The sequence below is a fragment of the Colletotrichum navitas genome (assembly GCF_030913465.1).
Source record: "Colletotrichum navitas strain CBS 125086 chromosome Unknown LY79scaffold_22, whole genome shotgun sequence".
In the NCBI taxonomy this organism is placed as follows: domain Eukaryota; kingdom Fungi; phylum Ascomycota; class Sordariomycetes; order Glomerellales; family Glomerellaceae; genus Colletotrichum; species Colletotrichum navitas.
In genome coordinates, this window is record NW_026850568.1 from 315,353 (window position 1) to 333,615 (window position 18,263).

Consider the following 18,263-nt stretch of genomic DNA (forward strand, 5'->3'; position numbering starts at 1 on the left):
TGCCATAATGCTGCAAAAGGGGGTGGGCTTGCTCCTGCAGCGACGACAACCCCCTTCTGCGTGGTGATATGCTTTAGTCGTAAGACAGTAGATAGCCCATAGGAACATCGGTCTCGAGCCAGATCCTCTCCTATCAACCAGGTGATGCCCTAGACGGCGGCCAGAAAGATGTTCACCATAATCACCCCCCCACCCCCCAAAGCAACCGTTTGAGCACCAACACAGCCCCATGTTGGCCCTAGGATCCGTTAGCCACGACACCCCTAGCCACTACCGAACGGCGTAATGATGTGTCTTCCCACCCAGCTGGTGAAGAAGAGGCTGCCATCGTCTTTGATGAATGAGGTGGTTGGTCAATTAGCATCATTGTGTGGCTGCGCTGATGCCAGGAGCCCTTAACAACCAACATCCTTCTAACGAACATCTAACCCGAAAGGCTGTCGATGGCTCGCAAGACAGGGCTTGGTTCCAAGGAGCGGCGTCGGCGCATATAATAGGCGAGGTGGTGGCTCCCTCGACCCAGATTCAGATCGATACTCTGGGTTGGTTGAATCACGACAAAACAAACGAAGGAAGGGTAGGTCAGGTGTTTGAACGCTGAACAGAGTGTGATCCTGGCGCAGATTGGCCGCGGTGGGGGGGCAGTAGTCTGATTGGGACCCTCTAGAGCGGCGAACCACCTCTCGGCTCACTGTCGTGAGAATCCTAGCCAGGAACTGCGTGTCCCAGCCCAGCCGAGCAGGGCTCTCCTTCCACACGGCAACCACTGGTTCGTGATACCGGGTCCACGTCGGCGGCACCTCGATCTACAAGACAAGCCATAGCACCATGGCGAGTTAACTGATGCAATGTAAATCCTTTGGTAAGCTCGATTATTTAGGCAAGAGAAGACAGCACTCCAATTCTTGGTACGACGGTCTAGAAGGCACTATGAAGCGTGCGCGTATGTGTCGCTGAGATCTTTGCCTCGCTCCTTGGTCCTTCCACTCGGACTGTGGCTTGGCGGAAGGAGAAGGTCGACAATGTCTTTGATATGCCACTCTCGGCGGGCTTTCTTTGTGAGGGAACACCTCTCCAACGCATTGTCGGGCTGTGGCGTCCCTTGGCCGCCACTCATCTCACCCCAACGAGAGAGATATCGAGGGGTATATCCAGATATTCGCGACATTTCTCGAAGGCAAGGATTAAGCTTTGGTAGCCCATCGACGGCAGATACGCCGCGGATTGCTAAAACAATGCTGTTCTCACTAGTGCCTAGCAGAATATGCGTATCCGTCGCCGTGCCAGATGGGCAAGCAAAATGTCACAATAACAGTGCGGTAATTTTCGGGGGGGGGGGGGTTGGTGGGTAGAAGAAAGAGGAAAGATAAAAAGAAAGAAGAAAACAGAGCACCCTTCCGACGCTGATACCCATATGCCAAAACCATACTCCCGGGTCCCAGTCAGTGTCCAATCTGGCGGGACCAGACATCCCAGTAAATGGCGTCGCGGTGTTGAGCCGGGTTGCTGCAAAGGGAACAGAGGTCAATAGTTTCGTGGCAAATACGGATACACCTGCACACAACGACCCTGGACCAAGGTCCAGACCCTCGAGCAGATGCAAGTCTGACTAGCCACTGGGGTGGCGTGGGCGTGCGAAGGTGCGCGTAGGCTGTGACGGTAGAAATAGGACGTGGCCCAAGTCGATGTAGAAGCTGCTTTTCACACCCCTTTTGTTAAAGGGGCTTACATGGCGTGTTTCTTCGCTTGCTTTTTTTATTTTATTTTTTTTGTTTTTGTGGTGGCGGGGGAAGGTTGGTTTGATATCAAGATGCATCTGTGCAACAGGCGGAGCTTGTCTGTGGGCAATGGCTCAACTCAACTTGGGCAAATATCATTCTAAATGAGAACTGGCACCGCGCCCATTTGACTGGGCTAGGCTTGGGTTGAGTCAGCCACCCTTGTTGGTCCCTTGCGCCTCGATAAAACAGAGAAGTGAAGGCAACCCAGAAGAAGAGAAACAAAATAACAAACGGGTCTCACAGACCAAAAGCCCCATGGACCCGACACGGCGGGTTTCGATCAGCGCCACGCCCGCCCCTCCGGCGACGCGATGGCCTAGACGACAAGGGGAGAAATGCCACATCAGGTGGATCAAGGTTTGCCGCCTCAAAGGGGCCTCAGATGCGCCCCAAACCACGTGTGATGAATTGCGCAGGGGACGTCTTGCATACGACAAGGAGAAAAGGCCATAATAAGGAAAAGTCTCGACCACGAACGTGGGTCACTAGTGTATTCGTAGATTAGTTTTATCTCAAGTATAGTCTTTGGCACAAGTGACCAAGCATGGATTCGGTAGGCGAGCCCTGTAACGCCTTCACGCTGGCGAGGACGGGTTTGGGCGGCGTGGTATGTATGGTCTTGCCCATGAAGACATCTCGAGGTGTGATTGTTGTGACCAACCTTGCGAGGCTCCACAGGGGCTGGGCTACGCACGGCGTACAAAGTATGCAGTCGTCGGCGCGAGAGAAGCCAAGGATGACAGTTGACAGACCCGGTAGTGTACATCTCGTTGACCGTGACGGATCCATGTCAATAGTTTCGTTCCCACGAACGCTCCACTGCCAAGGAAGGAAAACCAGGCGGAACCCAAAGGGGCGGAATAGGCAGCCAACTTGGTGGATACAAGCAAGGCATGCACGCATGGTAATGATGATCCGTCGTGGTCGTGGTCGTGGGGAGGGTGTGCATGACGGCGACAGCTCGCTTCGCCCGTCGATAAGCCAATTCGGGTGATTGTCTCGTACGGCAATCTTGCCCCAATAATCGATGACCATTTCATCCATTGTCAAGCGGGGAAGCGCGTGCATATCATGACTACATGGGTGATTCGCAGCAAACAGGATGTCGAGAAGACCCAAGAAGCTTTAAAGACACGGTCAGAGGGCGGGGTGGGAGGGATTGGGGTGACAAGGGTTTACTCTCGGACCAAGAGCATTCCGAAATTAAGATGATTCCTGCTGCTTGTGTAAACTACATTCCATCATCCATGGTATATTTACTGCGCTGGGGGCTGGACAAGATCGTGGACCTGCCTTTGGCTTTTGGCAATTGTCAATTGCCACACAACATCTGAATCGTTAAATGGCTGCCTTGTCAAGTCTCGCCACTCGGGTGGCTGGCTGCCAAGGAGATGTCATGAATGGTGGGAAATACGGTGGTATTTGATGCGGAAGCACGAGTGATGCACTGTTGCTGTTGCATCCGGACATCATTTCGTTGTTCTGTGAGCAACGTTGTCTGTCAGTCACACTCGTTGACCTCAAGTTCGGCACACTCTGGTGAGTTTTTCAGTCCCTCATTAGCAGGGTTTGGTTGTTCGTGGCTGCCCGCCATCCTGATCGAGCCGTCATTCTGTACAAAGTATTCCGTACGGACGGAGTGCTGCATGTAAACTATACATCTCCACGACGCGAAACCTCCTCGTGTGGCTCGGGAACCCGGCGCCAATCTCTGCGAGGTTGCACTTTATTGGACCGTGGCAGACCCGACTTGTCTTTTCCCCATGTTCGTATCGGTCATTTGGGCAAGCGTTTCGACACCAACTTTCGGGATCCGCCCTTCGAGGTTCTTGCGTACGCCCGAATGGCCCCATGCCTGCAGTTCACTTCCCTGTTCCATCGTACTACCGTCAATCATCCCGGGAACAAAGTATGGTTTCGACTCAGCGGCTTGGGTGCCATCGGATGTGGGCCAGTAAGCTTCGCCCTGCTTACTATGCTGGGCAGTCCGCTTTCCGCCCTCGTCTATTGCGGAAAGAATTCCTGTGAGGCGGAAACCCTTTCGCATGCGCGTTGAGCCTCATCTCCAGTATCGCGAGATATGCAAGCGACTTGACAAGGCATTCCTCGGCCATGTTTGTCTACGGACAAGAGACTTCGCTGCGCCAACCCCATCCAGCAGGCATGTCGTCCCCGAGCTGCCTCATCCCCGCAGCCTTGCAGATTTCAATGACAATGGCCCTGACGGCTCGTACCTCCTCGAGAGATGCCCCGCCATTGAGGGCGCCTCGGAGGTGTCCCTTCAATTGAGGGTTCACATCCTGCGGTATCAAGCCGGCGATGAGGACATACGACGTCTCCACGGGGGACAGAACTTTGGTGTTACTCAGAATGTAGCCATATATCAGACGGGCAGTCAAACCCAAGTCTTCCGTGCCACATCTGTCCATCTGACCCATTATGCGTCTTGATATCTTGCCGTATATTTTGTCCCAGAAGTCCTGGCCTCGCTGTAGCACATTATCTGAAGCTGTGTCATGTATGTCCGCGTATCGCGCAGTTGGTGAGGATGTCATGCAACTGTCCGATCCATGCGGCTCATCCAGGAGATGCTCAGGCGTGACCTTTTTGAGCTCCATCAAAGAGTTGATTGTCTATCCCGTGTCAGTCAGTATTCGCCAATAATGATGCATACTTAGGGGAGGAGGGGAGGAGGAGGGTACCTTCGGCAGTCCTCCAACCGCCGACGCTTTGATGAGCGCCTCCCGTAGCTTCCTCGATATAGTAAGTTGTTCATCTGAGCTTGGCTTGACATCTTCAGAACCAACTCCATGTCTCATAACATGCTGGTAGATCTGCGGTATCTCATCCGGTCGATTGATTATGGTCAACGTAGTAGCAGCAATAAAGTACCAAACATGCCTTGGCAAATGTGGCTGGCTCCGTATTGACGTTAGAAGCGCTGGAGTGATGATTGGTGGCAAGACTGATGCCATCATGGTCAGCAACGAAACGTTCTGTAATGTCAATGTACAGTTCACAAATATATGGCCAAGTTCAAATGTTTCCGTCTGCAGTACTGGAAAATTATCTCTCTGTTTCACCTAGAAAACAACTAGAAGGACCGTTCAAAATGCCTTCCCGCTTGGTTGTTTGTGTTCAACAGCGGTCGACGGACAAAAGGTTGTCACGGATCGGAGCTTCGGCAAAAGTCCGGCCAACAATAGATAAGGGTGCTAGGTACCAGAACCATCTCAGGGTTGGAGTCGGCCAGTAAAGTTCCGAGGTTCCGCCGTAATGAACCATCACGTGCTCTTTCTCTAACCTTGCCGCTCTGGGTCGTTGTAAACCGTGGCGTCACTGCTCAGGTAATCCACACACCACTGTTGACTAGATGCTTGTCATTAACGTGGCATCAACTACAAGCTCCGACGTGCCACGCCAACACTACGCATCCGGACTTTCTTTGGCCTGCATCAACAACATGGGCACTTGAGGGCATCCCTCACTCCACATCACCGTATCCCGTGTTATTAGCCCATCTAAACTCACGATGAGGCTCGCGTGGTACGCAGGGGTAGGTCTCGCTTCGGGAGCTATCGAGCAAGCTCCCATTCGCTCAGTTCCATGTCTGCCCGCTATGCCTCCTCCCCAGATTGCTGACTCTTAACGCAGGTTTCCACGGCCCTGGCGGCTTCGGTCGTCGTTTCGGCATTCCACCAACGAGCGAACTTTTATTCGGCCATGGTTTACCTCGCGCAGAGCAATTTCTGCTTACTGGTACGCTGCTCCGGCTCTGCTCCCGGTCCTGCCGGGAAATCAACTGACATGGAGTGTAGGTCTTGGTCAACTTCATTTATCTCATCTATGGCACCTTGATCTATGGCCTGCAACGGCTTCTGTATGGCCCGCTGCGACAAGTAGAGGTCGAGCAGCTCTCCGAAAAGGCGTGGTTCGCCATTACCGAAACATGCCTCGCGATGACGATATTCCGGGAGGAGATTGGCGCATGGTTCCTTGTCATGTTTACCGCTTTGGTGACAGGCAAGGTCTGGGGTTGGATTGGTGACGGTCGTGTCGAAGTACTAGAGCAACAACCTCCTGCGAATCCCGGTCTCTTCCACACTCGACTCAGTCTCTCGCTCCTCTTGAGCCTGGTCTACGATGTCTGGCTTCTTCGATACACGGTGACTACAGTCATCCAGCAAGCACGACCCAACATGATGGTCATGTTTCTCTTCGAGTTTGCTGTTTTGGCAACGTGCTCCGCGCGCACCGGAATCCGCTACATGGTGTCGGTCATGGAGCAGAACATTGTGAAGACGCAAACGAGACACCGATTGGAAGAGCGAAGAAGACAGGTTCGGGAGGAGCGTGAAGAGATCATCCGTCAGAGGGAACATGATGGTGGTGCAACGAGCGAGGACCAGCCTGACCTGCCCCGTGAGGAGGATATCGACGAGATGGACATCGAGGTTCCTGGCTGGGAGGCAAAGGGACAGTGGATCTTGATCCTTGACCTCATTGCTGGTAAGTGCAGCCCGCCATGTCCATATGCATTCTCTGACAGCATCTAGATTGCGTCAAGCTAGCCATATACTTGGTATTCTTTGGAATACTACTTACGTTCTATGGCCTGCCGATCCACATTATGCGGGACCTTTTCATGACAGCCAGATCTGTTATAAAGAGAGGGTCTGCGCTCTGGCGCTACCGTAAGGCCGTCGAAGACATGAACAAGTATCCCGATGCTACACAGGAAGAGCTGGCACGAGAGGATACTTGCATCATTTGCCGAGAGGAGATGAGGCCTTGGGACCCCAGCAATGGGGCGGTCGAGCGTATACGACCCAAAAAGCTGCCCTGTGGGCACATCTTGCACTTTGGCTGCCTCAAGAGCTGGCTCGAGCGCCAACAAGTCTGCCCTACCTGCCGCAGCCCTGTTGTTGTCAGCAACAATACCAATAACCAAAATAACAATGCTGCAGCGCCGCAAAACCGAGAAGCAATGTTCGCCCGGATCGGTCTCGGCGGGCCGGGAGGCGCTCCCCCAGCCCCGGGTGTCCAGCAACAGCCGGCTGATAACGCCGCTGGTGTTGCGCCTATGGTTCAACCGGCTCAGCAACCACCCCGCAACGGAGCGGCTCGTGTCTTTCAGCTGGGTCCCATCCGTCTCGGGTTTGCTCAGGGGGAGAATATGCAGCAACTGGCTCAGCAAATGGGCGTTCCTCCAGAGGCAATCCCTACGCCTCTTGCACAAGGAGCCCCTGCTGGCCCCTTTACGCCAGCTGTACAGACACCGGGCGGCAACAGCATGTCGGCAATTCGCCAGCAAATACTCCAGCTCGAGCACATGATTCAAAGGGAGGTTGTGTCGCTCCAGAGTATGCACCAAGAACTACAGACACTTCAGCTCCTTACGGCAGAGCTCGGCCGCATTCGTCAGTTGCAACAACAATCAGACCAAGCCCAAAACGTTCTAAATGGGGGACTGGCTCCAAATGCTGTCAACATGGGGCACAGTCAGCAAATCCCGCTTCCTGCGATGTCCTTGCCACAACTTCCAATTCACCCGGGATTACGGGTGAATGGTCCCGTTGTGACTAGACACGGAGCTGCAAACCACTCGAATGCGATTCCTGCCGGCAGCTCGGAGCTTCCCGAAGGCGTAGTCATTCCTCCCGGGTGGTCCCTCCTGCCCCTCCAGCGCATAGAGGGCGCCCCAGGATCCCAGCCATTTCCCGAGCCGACACCCTCTGTAACGGGCGAGAGCATACAGCTGGCAGAACCAACGGCTTCAGTTCCAAATGCGCCAGTCGTCAGTGCTACTCAGCATCAAGACAACAACTCGGCGCCTACAATTGACTTTCCGACTGATTCGACTGAGTCTAACCAACATCGGGGCAACGTTGATCTAGGTTCCGGCGTCACAACAGGTCAGGCCGAGGCCCCCCCTGTCCTCTCCCCGAATCCCGTATTGCCCAATTGGGGCGGAGCGAACCAGCTCTTTGGCAACGGACCGGGATTGTCTAGCTTGGGCAACACAGTGCCTTCGGAGGCGTCCGTTGACGAGACTCCCGGACAGGACGAAAGCGCCCATCGGAGTGCGGGGGATAAGTCACCAGCTGCTTCGGCTATCGTGGAGAGCACCGAGGAGGACAGTGGCAGTGGCAGTAGTAATAAGGGCAAGGCCAGAGCCGTCACTATCGAGGAAGCCGAGGACGATGAGTAAACGAGCACGGAGAGAAGGCATTACGCGGCGTTTAGGGCGGTCTTTTTTCCTTCCTTTTCATTCTCTTTGCTCGCAAGGTGTAAAAAAGCATACCACTTTCTTGTAGGATTATTAGCGATTAACTTTTGGACGCGCAAGACATGCCACATTGTCCGGATACCCATCTCCGCAGTGATAGATCGTGAACATGACCAACGAACCGAGCGCCAATGTCACCCGCTCAGCGAATTCCAGAGTCCCCAAAACAGTGGGCGGCAACTCGTGATAATTTGCCGTGCATTACCACACTCCTTATCTTTACACTCTGGTCGCCAATAATGTACAGTGAAAGTGCGTTGTCCCATCCCCATATGCCATTACTTTTCATCCCTCATATGCTTGAATATCGCTGCTGGGTAAATTAAATGTTAGGAATGCTCACGCTTCATGACCTCCTGTTACGTGTCCAACGCATCGCGCTGCTCGTTTGACAGCAATGCCGGCGTCTCTCTAAGCGATACCCCTTCGCCGCTCTCCCAAGAGGTGACAGAGCCTTGGTAGGCCGGCGGCGGGACGGCCGTGGTTGCTGACGATGTCCGGTCACCACTCAGACTACGCAGAGCACTTGTAGTCGCGCTGCCTTTTACCGGCTGCGGACTGAGCACCACCCCTCCAGATGACTGCGCGACATAAGTAGGTGAAATGACACCCTCCGAACCAAACGGCAGGGAACGTGTTGGGATCTCGCGACTCACACCCTCATGACCACCTTCGCCACCACCAAGCTTCTTCAGCAAAGCTTCTGACTGCTGTTTAGCCAGTTTTTGAAGCTGTGCTGAAGGGTCCTTGGAACGCCAAAGCACGTTAGTCAATTCGCAAAGACAATCTGCAGGAGTCCACCGAATTCCATGCACACATACCCAGTCCGACTGCGGCGGCACGCCATAGGCGACCGGCAGCTCCTCCTCGTTATCACCGTCGCCAGTCCCGGGGCCACCACCCCAGAACTTTGGTCGACGAATTGGTGCAGGAGTGACTGGAAGACTAGGTCGTTCGACAACACTTGGGAAGTCGGTGAGCTTGAGGCCGTGCTCCTTCGCCGCCTTCTCATCAGAAAGACCCACCGAACCTTGGCTCTTTCCCCGGCGATGCTTTTGAAGACCCTCGACGTAGCGCTCGATCTCGGGCACTTCGTCCCAGGCATTTGTGCGCGTGAAAGTGGTCCAAGGATCCGATGGGCTGACTTTGATGGTCGGGGTGGACGGGGTGCTGGGCTCGGCCTTTTGACCAGTCGTCGATGATCCTATGAGAGATGGCTCAGCAGGAGCCTGGGATATGGGCGATGCCGCTTGCTCACCAGTCGGCGTGCTCAAAGACTCCCCTGCTTCCGGCTCGGCCAGATCTGCGGTAAATATTCTGGTCGGTTTGGGTTGATTGACTTCCCAGGGGAAGAGAGGTCGAGGCTTCTGCGTTGGCTTTTGCTTCGGAACTTCATACCACATATTTCTTGGGGGGCTAGGATATCGTTCGGGGGGCACAAACGGAGCGGGGTCTTGAGACATCTCGTAGGTCTGCGAGGGGAAATTGAGCGCCTCGGGCCGCGAGTCTACTGGTGGTGGTTGTCTACGCCAAGTCAGAATCAAATCCAGATGAAAAAGAGGGCAGCACACAAACCTCTGAGCATCCCATGCTGGAGGAGGAGGAGGGCTTGGCTCTCGCGTCTGTTCCACGGGTGGCGGTGTTGGACCCCGCCCCTGAGGTGCTGAAATCTGCTCTGATCGAGCCTCAGCCTGCGTTCCAGCAAAACTACTAAACGACTCGCTGGGAGGGGGAAACGATTGGCCAGCCTGATACGCAATCTCAGGCTGGGATTTCTGATCACGGTCGCGGTATGGCAGTTCATTATGGTGATGCGGCTGGGAAGAATCGGGTCCATGGGCATTGTGGTGGGGAGAGCCATAATCCTCATGGGCCGAAGAGGGAGGTGGTGTCTGGTAGTGTGGGCTACCGCGATTGCGGGGGGTTTGCGTCCCGTAATGGTGCTCACCCGTTAATGCTGCTTGAGTAGCCTGCGACTGCGGCTGGAATTCTCCTTTAGTGAAGTACTGTACAATCTCAGGGATCTGCTGTTCCCGCTGCTGATGCTGCGAAGTCTCATCCTGATACTTCTGCTGTTGAATTGCAGGAGCAGAAGCTGTTTCCTGAACAAATGTAAGCATCCATTCTGCCATGGTAGCCTTGCAAAACTCACGGCAACTCTGTAGTGTCGGTCATAGACTGCCCACCATCTCCCAATCATGTCTTCAAACGGCGAGTCTCCTTTGCTTGCCTGTCGACCTTGAAACCAGGGTTTGTCAGGGCCAATGAAATGTACCATGTTGATACTCGACTGAAAGTGTCGATAGGCGGGTACGTATTGATAATGCGCCGAGGGTGTCACGTTGTATGTGAAGCTGATGCGGTTGTACGTGTTCTTGAAGTGCATATTAAGGAGACCCTGATCGGCGCCATCGAATGAGATACCTCTCTCGGCCATTGCTATGAGAGCATAGTAATCTCCCATGTTGGGAGTTAAAACCATGACACCCGTATTGAAAAGGTCCGGCCATCCGATATCAGGCGCGGCGGAAAAGGGAGCGGCGATGTCGAACAGCTCGTCAGGAGCTCTGTAGGCGACTACATCGGCGTCAATATAGACAATTTTGGAGAATTGAGTCTGCCTCCAAAGATTAACTTTGGTGAATGCCGAATGCAAGTCGGGCCGGTTCATCAGGTATAGGTTCGCGGGTCGAGCGTTGCGTATGCGCGGGACGGGGATGACATGATCGTAGACAGCCTAGGGCAGAAGAGAATGAGTTTGCAGTTCGGAAGACCACACAGGTCGCGTAGAGAAAAATCGTTGGGGGCATACCTTGAGTTCAGTGATGACCTCAGCCGAAACGGTATCGAGCGTGACCAGGACTACGAGCTGTTTGGAAGTGCCGGCATCGCGAAGAGAGTGAGCAAGAACCAATGCACCTGACCGCAAATGTGTTAATTAAGGGCTCGAAAGGGAATTGGAGACGCCGGACTAACCTGGTAGGTATGTGTCGTTCAACAAAAGCTGGGTGAAAGTGGCGGTTAGCTCTTTGTTTACTTTTCCCTGTCTCCCTCGCTATTCAAGTTTGCGATGTCAGTTTGGGAAGGACAAACCGTTGCATAGACTTGATCCTCTCCAGGAAGCGACGCCATCGTATATGTTAGGCGTTTCAAGATACAGAGCTCAAGAGCAGAATCGATGAGACAATGACAATGGGAAAATGTCAGCGAATGGCCATGGACGATATTATACAGGTTTGTTCAGTTGCGGTGCAGAACAAGAGCGGCACGACAAAAGTTGTTTGTATGTAGGGTGACGGACAGCGGATAGGTGTGGCGGGGATGGCGAGCCGTGCGTCCCAGGTCTAGGTCCCGTCCAGGTGACAGTCTGGTGCGGAGAGAGAGTGTGTGTGTGTAGGTGGGAGGAGTGCGAGAGGGAGGTGTGGAGTGGGCACACAACAAGGGTGGGCCAGGGTACCTTGTCGTACACAGGCAGCTGGCAAAAGGTAGCTGTGAATTGATGTGGTATCCTCCCGTACGTAGTATTCAGTCAACGCAGGTCCGACTTGAGGATGACTGCCGGGGAGCACAGGAAAAAGTTGGGAAATTGGAAAAGAACGTCACCAGGAATAGCCCAAGATCTCAGACGTGGGTGGATAGGAAGACACCGACGCAAATGTGTCTGTGGCTCGTAATCATACCATTAGCGGGAAACCGGTGTTGGTCGTGATGCCAGGGTTGTCATTTTAGTTTATTTTAGAGCTGGCGAAGTTGGAGGACGTACAGCTAGCTGCAAGGCGTTGGCAGACTACGGGTAGCCTAAGCAAGGTCATGCAAGCAAGCACCTTGCCCTCCTCGCGAAAACTACAAGTTGTTGGCAAGGAAGCCGATGATGCGCGACCAGGGACCCAGGTAGAGCGATACGGGCTCGGATAGGACAGAACGGATGGCGTAGTCGTTGGAAAGCAACACTAGCGAAGCTGTTGCAGCAAAGGAAATTGCGACTTGCAAGCGGGCGGCGATAGCTGGGCGATATGTTAGCGGTTGACGATGAAATGAGGTTATGGATCTTTGGAGAAATAGTAAAACAAAACCTCTTTTCTCTCATCCGTCAAACCCCGAAGGTGCTAGGTCAGGGAGCAGATCAGGACTTTTCCTTTCTTCTTCCGATGACGAAAAGAAGAAAAAGAAAGATGGATGGAAACGAAAGCTAGGATGACGTTTCGCGGTCTGACGTTGCGAGGGAGGTGAACTTTGAGTGCGCTCTTCCCAGTGGGGGCCCTTGCGCCTTCGTGTTTGGAAGCCCTACCTGGCAGGTTTGTACTCGGAGCCGGAGCTCTAGACAGAGGCACAATAAGGTACCTTTCGAGTGGGTAGGTGCCTACCTAGGTGAGGTACTTAGGTACGTTATCAAGGCGGTCCCTCCTAGGGTAGGTAGGACCCTTTAAACTGTGAACCGGCTCACCGTCATTGCCTAGCGAGTACGGGTACTTGCAATGTAATGTCAAGATTCTATAATATACAAAATCATCTCTTGGTTCTGATCCACCTCGCAACGACACACAATGAGCTTCAGCAACCCCTTCTTAGTTATTTGTTGAGCCTCGACTGCGATGACTGAGGTTAATCGCCTCCCCCCTACTTCATTCCCTAGCTTGATGGGATTCCAGACACTCAGGCGATGGCAGGCGTGCTGAACGGCCACACGCGACTCAGATGTATTAGGAGCCATTCTTCTCGCTGTGTGGAACGCTTTCCACACCCACTCCTGGCATGTCCCACAATGTGCTACCTTTGACTGCCTCCGTGCCTCGCGCCCTCTATTTCTGTGATGTAAAGCACATAATCTTAACTTCGTCATATCTCTTGCTGGTTTGTCACGGCCAAAGGATGGAAGATGGGCAATGGCACCATAGAAATCCTCGGGCTCATTGAGAACAATGGCTATTCTTCAACACAGTTCGTGATGTATCCGGATATTAGCGTTATAGGTACCTCCTAGTAATGCAAGCAAGGTATGGCGTTCAAGCACGGGCGTGTCCTCCCTTGTTAAAGTACCTAGATGAGAAATACATCCTTAAAATTAGGCCAGATTCACGACCGCGTGGGCGGCACGCGTTGTCATCGTAGTCGAAGAAGAAAAGAAAATTGGCAACTAGGAAACCTCGACTTTAATGATGCGTCTCACTTGCAGTCCTGCACTTGCTTTTTCGGGGTTTGTTCTATTTTCCAAGCTCAAATTGACCCTGCACACTATAGCAATTTGTTGGCTTCTCCAAGGGCATCGAACGATATGTTCTGACACCCAATTTCCTTCCATGACTGCCGTGCCCTCAACATGCTGTGTTACCTTGAAACTCACCATGCAGTACCGTACACTTTCACGTCTCCTCACCACCTTACCTACAGGTAGGTAATCATCCCGCCATGCATGATCGTCCAATGTATATACTGCTTATCCCTACCACGACACCCTCAAAGGGTAACTGCGGTCCAGTTGTACAAATACATAGCCATCTCTAGCCGCCGGAGCCATCCTTGATTGAAACATGGACAGGTAGGAAGGCGGGCGGAGCGGGGCCACCACCTTTCCCTTGGCCGTTTCCTTCCTACAATCGACACTGCGGATTTCCGATGCGCTTGAAGGAAGCAACGGCCAACTCAAACCCCACCTTCTTTTGCCCTCACCCCTCTTCTTTGGAGCCCTCGAAACTTTGTCCATTGAGAGAGAGAGAGAGAGAGAGAGAGAGAGAGAGAAAGCGACGACACATTTTGCCGGAGCTCCCCCGCATCTGCTGCACCTTTGCATTGGAAATCGTCATTCAAAGGCAAAGAGAAAGAATAACGTGAAGCCAAACAACACCCTCCCCTGCCATGGTAATGATCATCATCGTTTGTATCTGGCTAGCCGTGGCGCCTGGGCCATTGCTTGCCCTTGGTGGTAAACTCTCCCTTCCATGACCGAGGCGTGTACAGAAAGGATATCCTTCTCTTACTCAATATACTGTACTAGGAGAACAGGATGAGGGTGCCCCGGTCCCTTCCAGAGACCCTGAGCCGAGCTGGACGCGGGCACTGGGGTTTTCTCTCGGCGTTCAACCCTCTCTTCCTCCATCTCTCACCAATCCCATGGTCCCCGACCGCATACGCCCGTCCAGACCTTTTCGCTTTTCGTGTCACCTTCCTGCAGCATTGCGAGTAACGCAATTGAACTGGCGTGTCTAAACTGCAAGCAGTCAGCTGCATTACGTCAGCCTGCAATGGATATCCATGCGTTGGGCCGCCGCTCTGCTCCAAAGGAGGTTGTCTACCCCGCTAATCAAGGCCGATCAGCTTACCAACCAGAACTACAGACACTGCTCACGACTGTAAGTCATGAGGCCTTTCCATCCCTCAAACCAATCTGCTCCCATGGCCGTCTTCCATCATATGCCTCGGTTCCTCAATTCTCGTCCTCGCCGCTTGCGCCCCCCAATGTATGTTCCGTTTTTGGATGCGGCCCTCAACCGCCGTCACCTGTTGGATGGAACCCTGCGATATCATGAGTAGCAGTATGCTTCAAACTGGGTCACGAGTGTGGATCGTCCGGGGAAAGTGCACTCTATAACGATGCATCTTACGTCATCTAGACTGATGGAGCATCGAAAAAGAACGACGCAAGCCAAGCGGGTGCCCAGAAGCGCAGAGACATCTTACAGACCAGCTCTTGATCGTATCGTACGGAACCCAGCAACGCGAGTGGATGGATTTTCTGCCATCGTATTAAGGGTCCACCCAGTACGACAGGCACATCGGCAGACCAGTCTGCCAGTAACCTATCGTCTCTACTGCAGCTTACTTGACCGTAGAGCAGCGTGCTAAAGTCCGACATCTACTTTCTGCACAGCCTTCTCTTGTCCCCGGAAAAGCCAAGTCTGGACCTTTATTTCAAAAGACGGGCGCTGACTGCGTTCTCTTTCCATAGTCGTCGCGGCTGCCCGCATCGGAACTAGACTCGCATCACGTAAATTTTCTCAGTCTTCCTTATGAGCTTCGTCTAGACATATACGAGCTACTGCTCCTGGCCCCGGACCCTATCGTCGTGTCCAACCGCAGACGTCAACTTTACGTGAGGGTCGAGCCACCCGAACACCAGATCGCCTATCTGCGTGCCCCTCGACCGAGGCCCCGTGTAGTGACGCTCGCGTGCAGAAACCCCCACGTCGAAATCTTGCGGACATGCAAGCAGATAAACCATGAAGCTACTCCCGTCCTTTACCGCAAAAATAGGTTCATCGCCGGCCTGCAACTGAGGAGAAAGACGGAGGCTAGGGCCGAACTCACAGACCTGGCTGGCTTCTTTCTTTACTCGTTGCGCCCTTCAACATTGCTCCAGCTTTCCGCCATCAACTTCCGAGGTGCCTGCCATTGCAACCAATGGCTTGCCTTGTCAGCCGGAGCTGGGTATGCTACTACCGGCTACGAGCTGAGTAGCACGTGTCCTGGTGGTTGGGACTACCTCTCAAAGGCGTGCTTGGTGATCAGCAATGCCCTGTCGAGTTTTAACAAAGGTAGGACACCTATTCCCTTGCCCTCCAAGTCCTTGTGCTAAGACCTGTTGGACTTAGATTCCGGGAGGCTCAGGTTTTGTGCCTTTTGCAACGCCAGCCACGGCCAGCACTTTATTATCTGATAGTAACAGTGGACCAGAGCCCGCTGAAACTGTTTTTCATGCCTTGCTGGCGGTCACTCGTAAAAGAAAGTGGCAGCGTAAGGACGGACTCAATATCAGTGCAGACATCGTCGGCCAGCTCTTACCCTGATCCATGAAGGGAATATAATTATGTACTTGTAATTCATAATCGTTACTACAACTAACACGGTCCTCTTTCGGCTATCCAAGCTTCCTTGCACGATCATTCGTGTGTTCTTTGTGCCGTCCATTCGATAAGACCTAGTTTATTCTGTTCGCGTCTAAAGTGCTTTATGATCGACGGTAGCATTTCTCGCTCAAGCTTTTATCACGGTCCACGCCCAAGAGCTGTCTCCTACAAATCTTTCTTGAAAGCGTGCTCCGGCTTGTGGGTAGTCTCGTAGTCGATATGTACGTAGGCCCGTTCCACGTCCGGAAGACTCTCCAGTTTAATCTGCAACGCCTCGGCCACGTCGTGCGTCTCGGTAAGAGTGTTCTCAGGGTTCATGACTATGTCCACCTCGGCGATGAGCCGGGGCCCGGAATGGTAGACGCGCACCGTGTCAATGCCATGAATGGCGGGGGAATGCGTCAGGCAGACATAGGTGATGAGCTGCTGCGTTTCAACCGAGGCAGTGACGCCGACGAGCAGCATAAACTCTGCAATGGCAGTTCGCAACCAGATTCCTGATACGACGAGCGATAGGACAACGGCGCCCGTTGGGTCGATATACCATTTGAGCTTGGAACCCCCGACGGACGTGAGGATGCCGAAACCGTTGACCATCAGGTCGTTACGGTGGTCAGACCAGAGGATGCGGACCTGAGAGTAGCGGTTTCTCAAGGAAAAGCAGTAGAGAAACAGGATAAATTTGGTCGCGAAAGCGACGCAAACAGCGACAATGGGCTCAATGCGGAACGGCTTCGTCTCTTCTGTCGTGGGTCGGCCCGCCAGCTCGCGCGCGGCGAAGGCGATAATGATGAGTGAGACCGAGATCATGAGGAAGCAGAAGACGATGTTGCCAACGGTCTCGAGGCGTGCCTTGCCCGCGGGAAATTGGCGCGGGTTGACACGCCTAATGGCGCGGCTGGCGAGAATGAGCGTCAGGTTGCTCAGGGGGTCGAAGATGGCGTCGGCCATAGTGGTGATGAGAGAGAGTGATCCCGTGCTGATGGCGGCGTAGAGCTGCAGAGCGGTGAGAGCGACATTGGCGGCGAAAGAGCCCCACACGGCGATGCGGAATTGGAGTTGGTCCTCGCCGGCCTCCTGGCGGGCCTCGGCGACGTGCTCGTCGACAGATTTGAGCATGCGCTGGATGGCGGCGTTTTGGGTTTCGTAAAATTGCCGGACCTTGTGGCTCTGGCGCCAAGGGCTGGCGCGGCCGCGGCCGCTACTGCCAGTCGGGTCCCTCTTGCGCGAAGTATTAGCTTTGATCTGGGCGAGATCCTCGGGGGTCTTGAAGGCAGAGGAGAGGCCATAAGGGTCCGAATCAGAGCGCAGGCCGGGCTGTCCCTCGACGTCGGTAATGGCGGTGGAATGTCGAGAGGCAGCTTCATACTTCTCAGGCTGGGAGGAGACGGGAGGAGGCGATGCAGTCTCGAGGGCCGTACTAGAAGCAATGACGGCAGCGTCATCGCTAGCGAGGGACATGGAGCCTCGGCGAGACGAGTTGGCGAGGTGAGACGGTGTGTGCAGGCGGAAGGGGTGCGGGTGCATCGTAATGCTCTTGGAAAGGTCGGGTTCCATGCCAGGCGGGATACCAGAAGGCTATGAAGAGAGATACAAGTGAAGGATGTCGTTGGCCAACTTGGATAGGTGTTGCCCACGTCGGCCTGACGAGTTGAGAAGTACCGTACTAGGAAGACAGGCTACGGGATGGAAGAAAAAACGCGAGGTTCGCGGGCATCGGAGGGAGTTATGTCGGGCGGACATGTCGGTTTGGCGCTTATTCTCCAAGGAAGAGCTATGGAACCTCATCCTGCAGGGTTGCTATGGCCAGCAAGCAAATAACGCGCGCAACTGCCACTCTCAGTCCAGTTTGGCCGGTTGGAGCAAAGATGAACGGACGGCAATCGGCAAGAAAGGCTTCTTTTCTCGGGGCAGGATCGGTTTGAATGTGAGGTGCGTAGGATTGTCTCCTCCGTCTGCTTCTCTGTTGACGCGTCTGACTTATCTTCGTCAAGTCCTGATTAGTTCAGCCTAAATGCCCACAAACTGGAGGTTAGCAGCATGAAGCGCAGGTCGCAAATCGCGCAGAGAGTGTGAGCCAATCACTTGCCCACGGGGGAGGGTTGCATGGACGGCGGATTGCGGCTAGATGTGAGAACAGAGTCAAGCAGCTCATCGTTCGCCTCACAAAGCTTGTGTCTTTGTGTGCGAAAGATCGGCCATGTGTACGGCGTTATGCTCCTGGGTTGAGAGTCGTTGAGCTTCTGGGCGGAACATGCGGAAGGACTCTTTCACAACGGCAACTCCACGATAGACGTGAGGCGGGCGGGCAATATGATATTCGAAAGCAATATCGGTCAAGGTTGAGAGAGT

General features: G+C 53.7%; 7 protein-coding genes across 7 annotated transcripts; 2 read left to right on the forward strand and 5 right to left on the reverse strand.

The window, feature by feature from the left end:
* Positions 1–2,081: 2,081 nt before the first annotated feature.
* LY79DRAFT_167284 (uncharacterized protein) lies at positions 2,082–3,015 on the reverse strand. The gene has a single exon (XM_060551197.1). The coding sequence runs from the start codon at positions 2,847–2,849 to the stop codon at positions 2,289–2,291; it is 561 nt and encodes a 186-aa protein (XP_060415273.1). The 5' UTR covers positions 2,850–3,015; the 3' UTR covers positions 2,082–2,288.
* Positions 3,016–3,901: 886 nt separating this feature from the next.
* LY79DRAFT_513461 (carboxymuconolactone decarboxylase) lies at positions 3,902–4,756 on the reverse strand (the record flags this gene model as incomplete). The annotated part of the gene is made up of 2 exons (XM_060554495.1): positions 3,902–4,414; positions 4,484–4,756. 2 exons carry the CDS (start codon positions 4,754–4,756, stop codon positions 3,902–3,904), a joined length of 786 nt encoding a protein of 261 aa, XP_060415274.1.
* A 284-nt stretch (positions 4,757–5,040) lies between these two features.
* On the forward strand, positions 5,041–8,129 carry LY79DRAFT_550639 (uncharacterized protein). The gene is made up of 4 exons (XM_060557577.1): positions 5,041–5,337; positions 5,436–5,540; positions 5,600–6,290; positions 6,338–8,129. Exons 1-4 carry the CDS (start codon positions 5,314–5,316, stop codon positions 7,990–7,992), a joined length of 2,475 nt encoding a protein of 824 aa, XP_060415275.1. The 5' UTR covers positions 5,041–5,313; the 3' UTR covers positions 7,993–8,129.
* LY79DRAFT_684583 (family 8 glycosyl transferase) lies at positions 8,097–11,202 on the reverse strand (the record flags this gene model as incomplete). The annotated part of the gene is made up of 7 exons (XM_060564629.1): positions 8,097–8,816; positions 8,892–9,594; positions 9,646–10,172; positions 10,223–10,807; positions 10,883–10,989; positions 11,047–11,074; positions 11,164–11,202. 7 exons carry the CDS (start codon positions 11,200–11,202, stop codon positions 8,430–8,432), a joined length of 2,376 nt encoding a protein of 791 aa, XP_060415276.1. The 3' UTR covers positions 8,097–8,429.
* Positions 11,203–13,228: 2,026 nt separating this feature from the next.
* LY79DRAFT_550665 (uncharacterized protein) lies at positions 13,229–13,890 on the reverse strand. The gene has a single exon (XM_060557579.1). It carries the CDS (start codon positions 13,856–13,858, stop codon positions 13,511–13,513), a length of 348 nt encoding a protein of 115 aa, XP_060415277.1. The 5' UTR covers positions 13,859–13,890; the 3' UTR covers positions 13,229–13,510.
* Positions 13,891–15,016: 1,126 nt separating this feature from the next.
* On the forward strand, positions 15,017–15,640 carry LY79DRAFT_513207 (uncharacterized protein; the record flags this gene model as incomplete). The annotated part of the gene is made up of 1 exon (XM_060554459.1): positions 15,017–15,640. A coding segment is annotated over one exon (624 nt), but the record flags the coding sequence as incomplete, so codon positions are not given.
* Positions 15,641–16,076: 436 nt separating this feature from the next.
* LY79DRAFT_513410 (cation efflux family protein) lies at positions 16,077–17,468 on the reverse strand (the record flags this gene model as incomplete). Its single annotated transcript, XM_060554487.1, has 1 exon — positions 16,077–17,468. The coding sequence occupies one exon, from the start codon at positions 17,466–17,468 to the stop codon at positions 16,077–16,079; it is 1,392 nt and encodes a 463-aa protein (XP_060415279.1).
* Between the last annotated feature and the right edge of the window lie 795 nt (positions 17,469–18,263).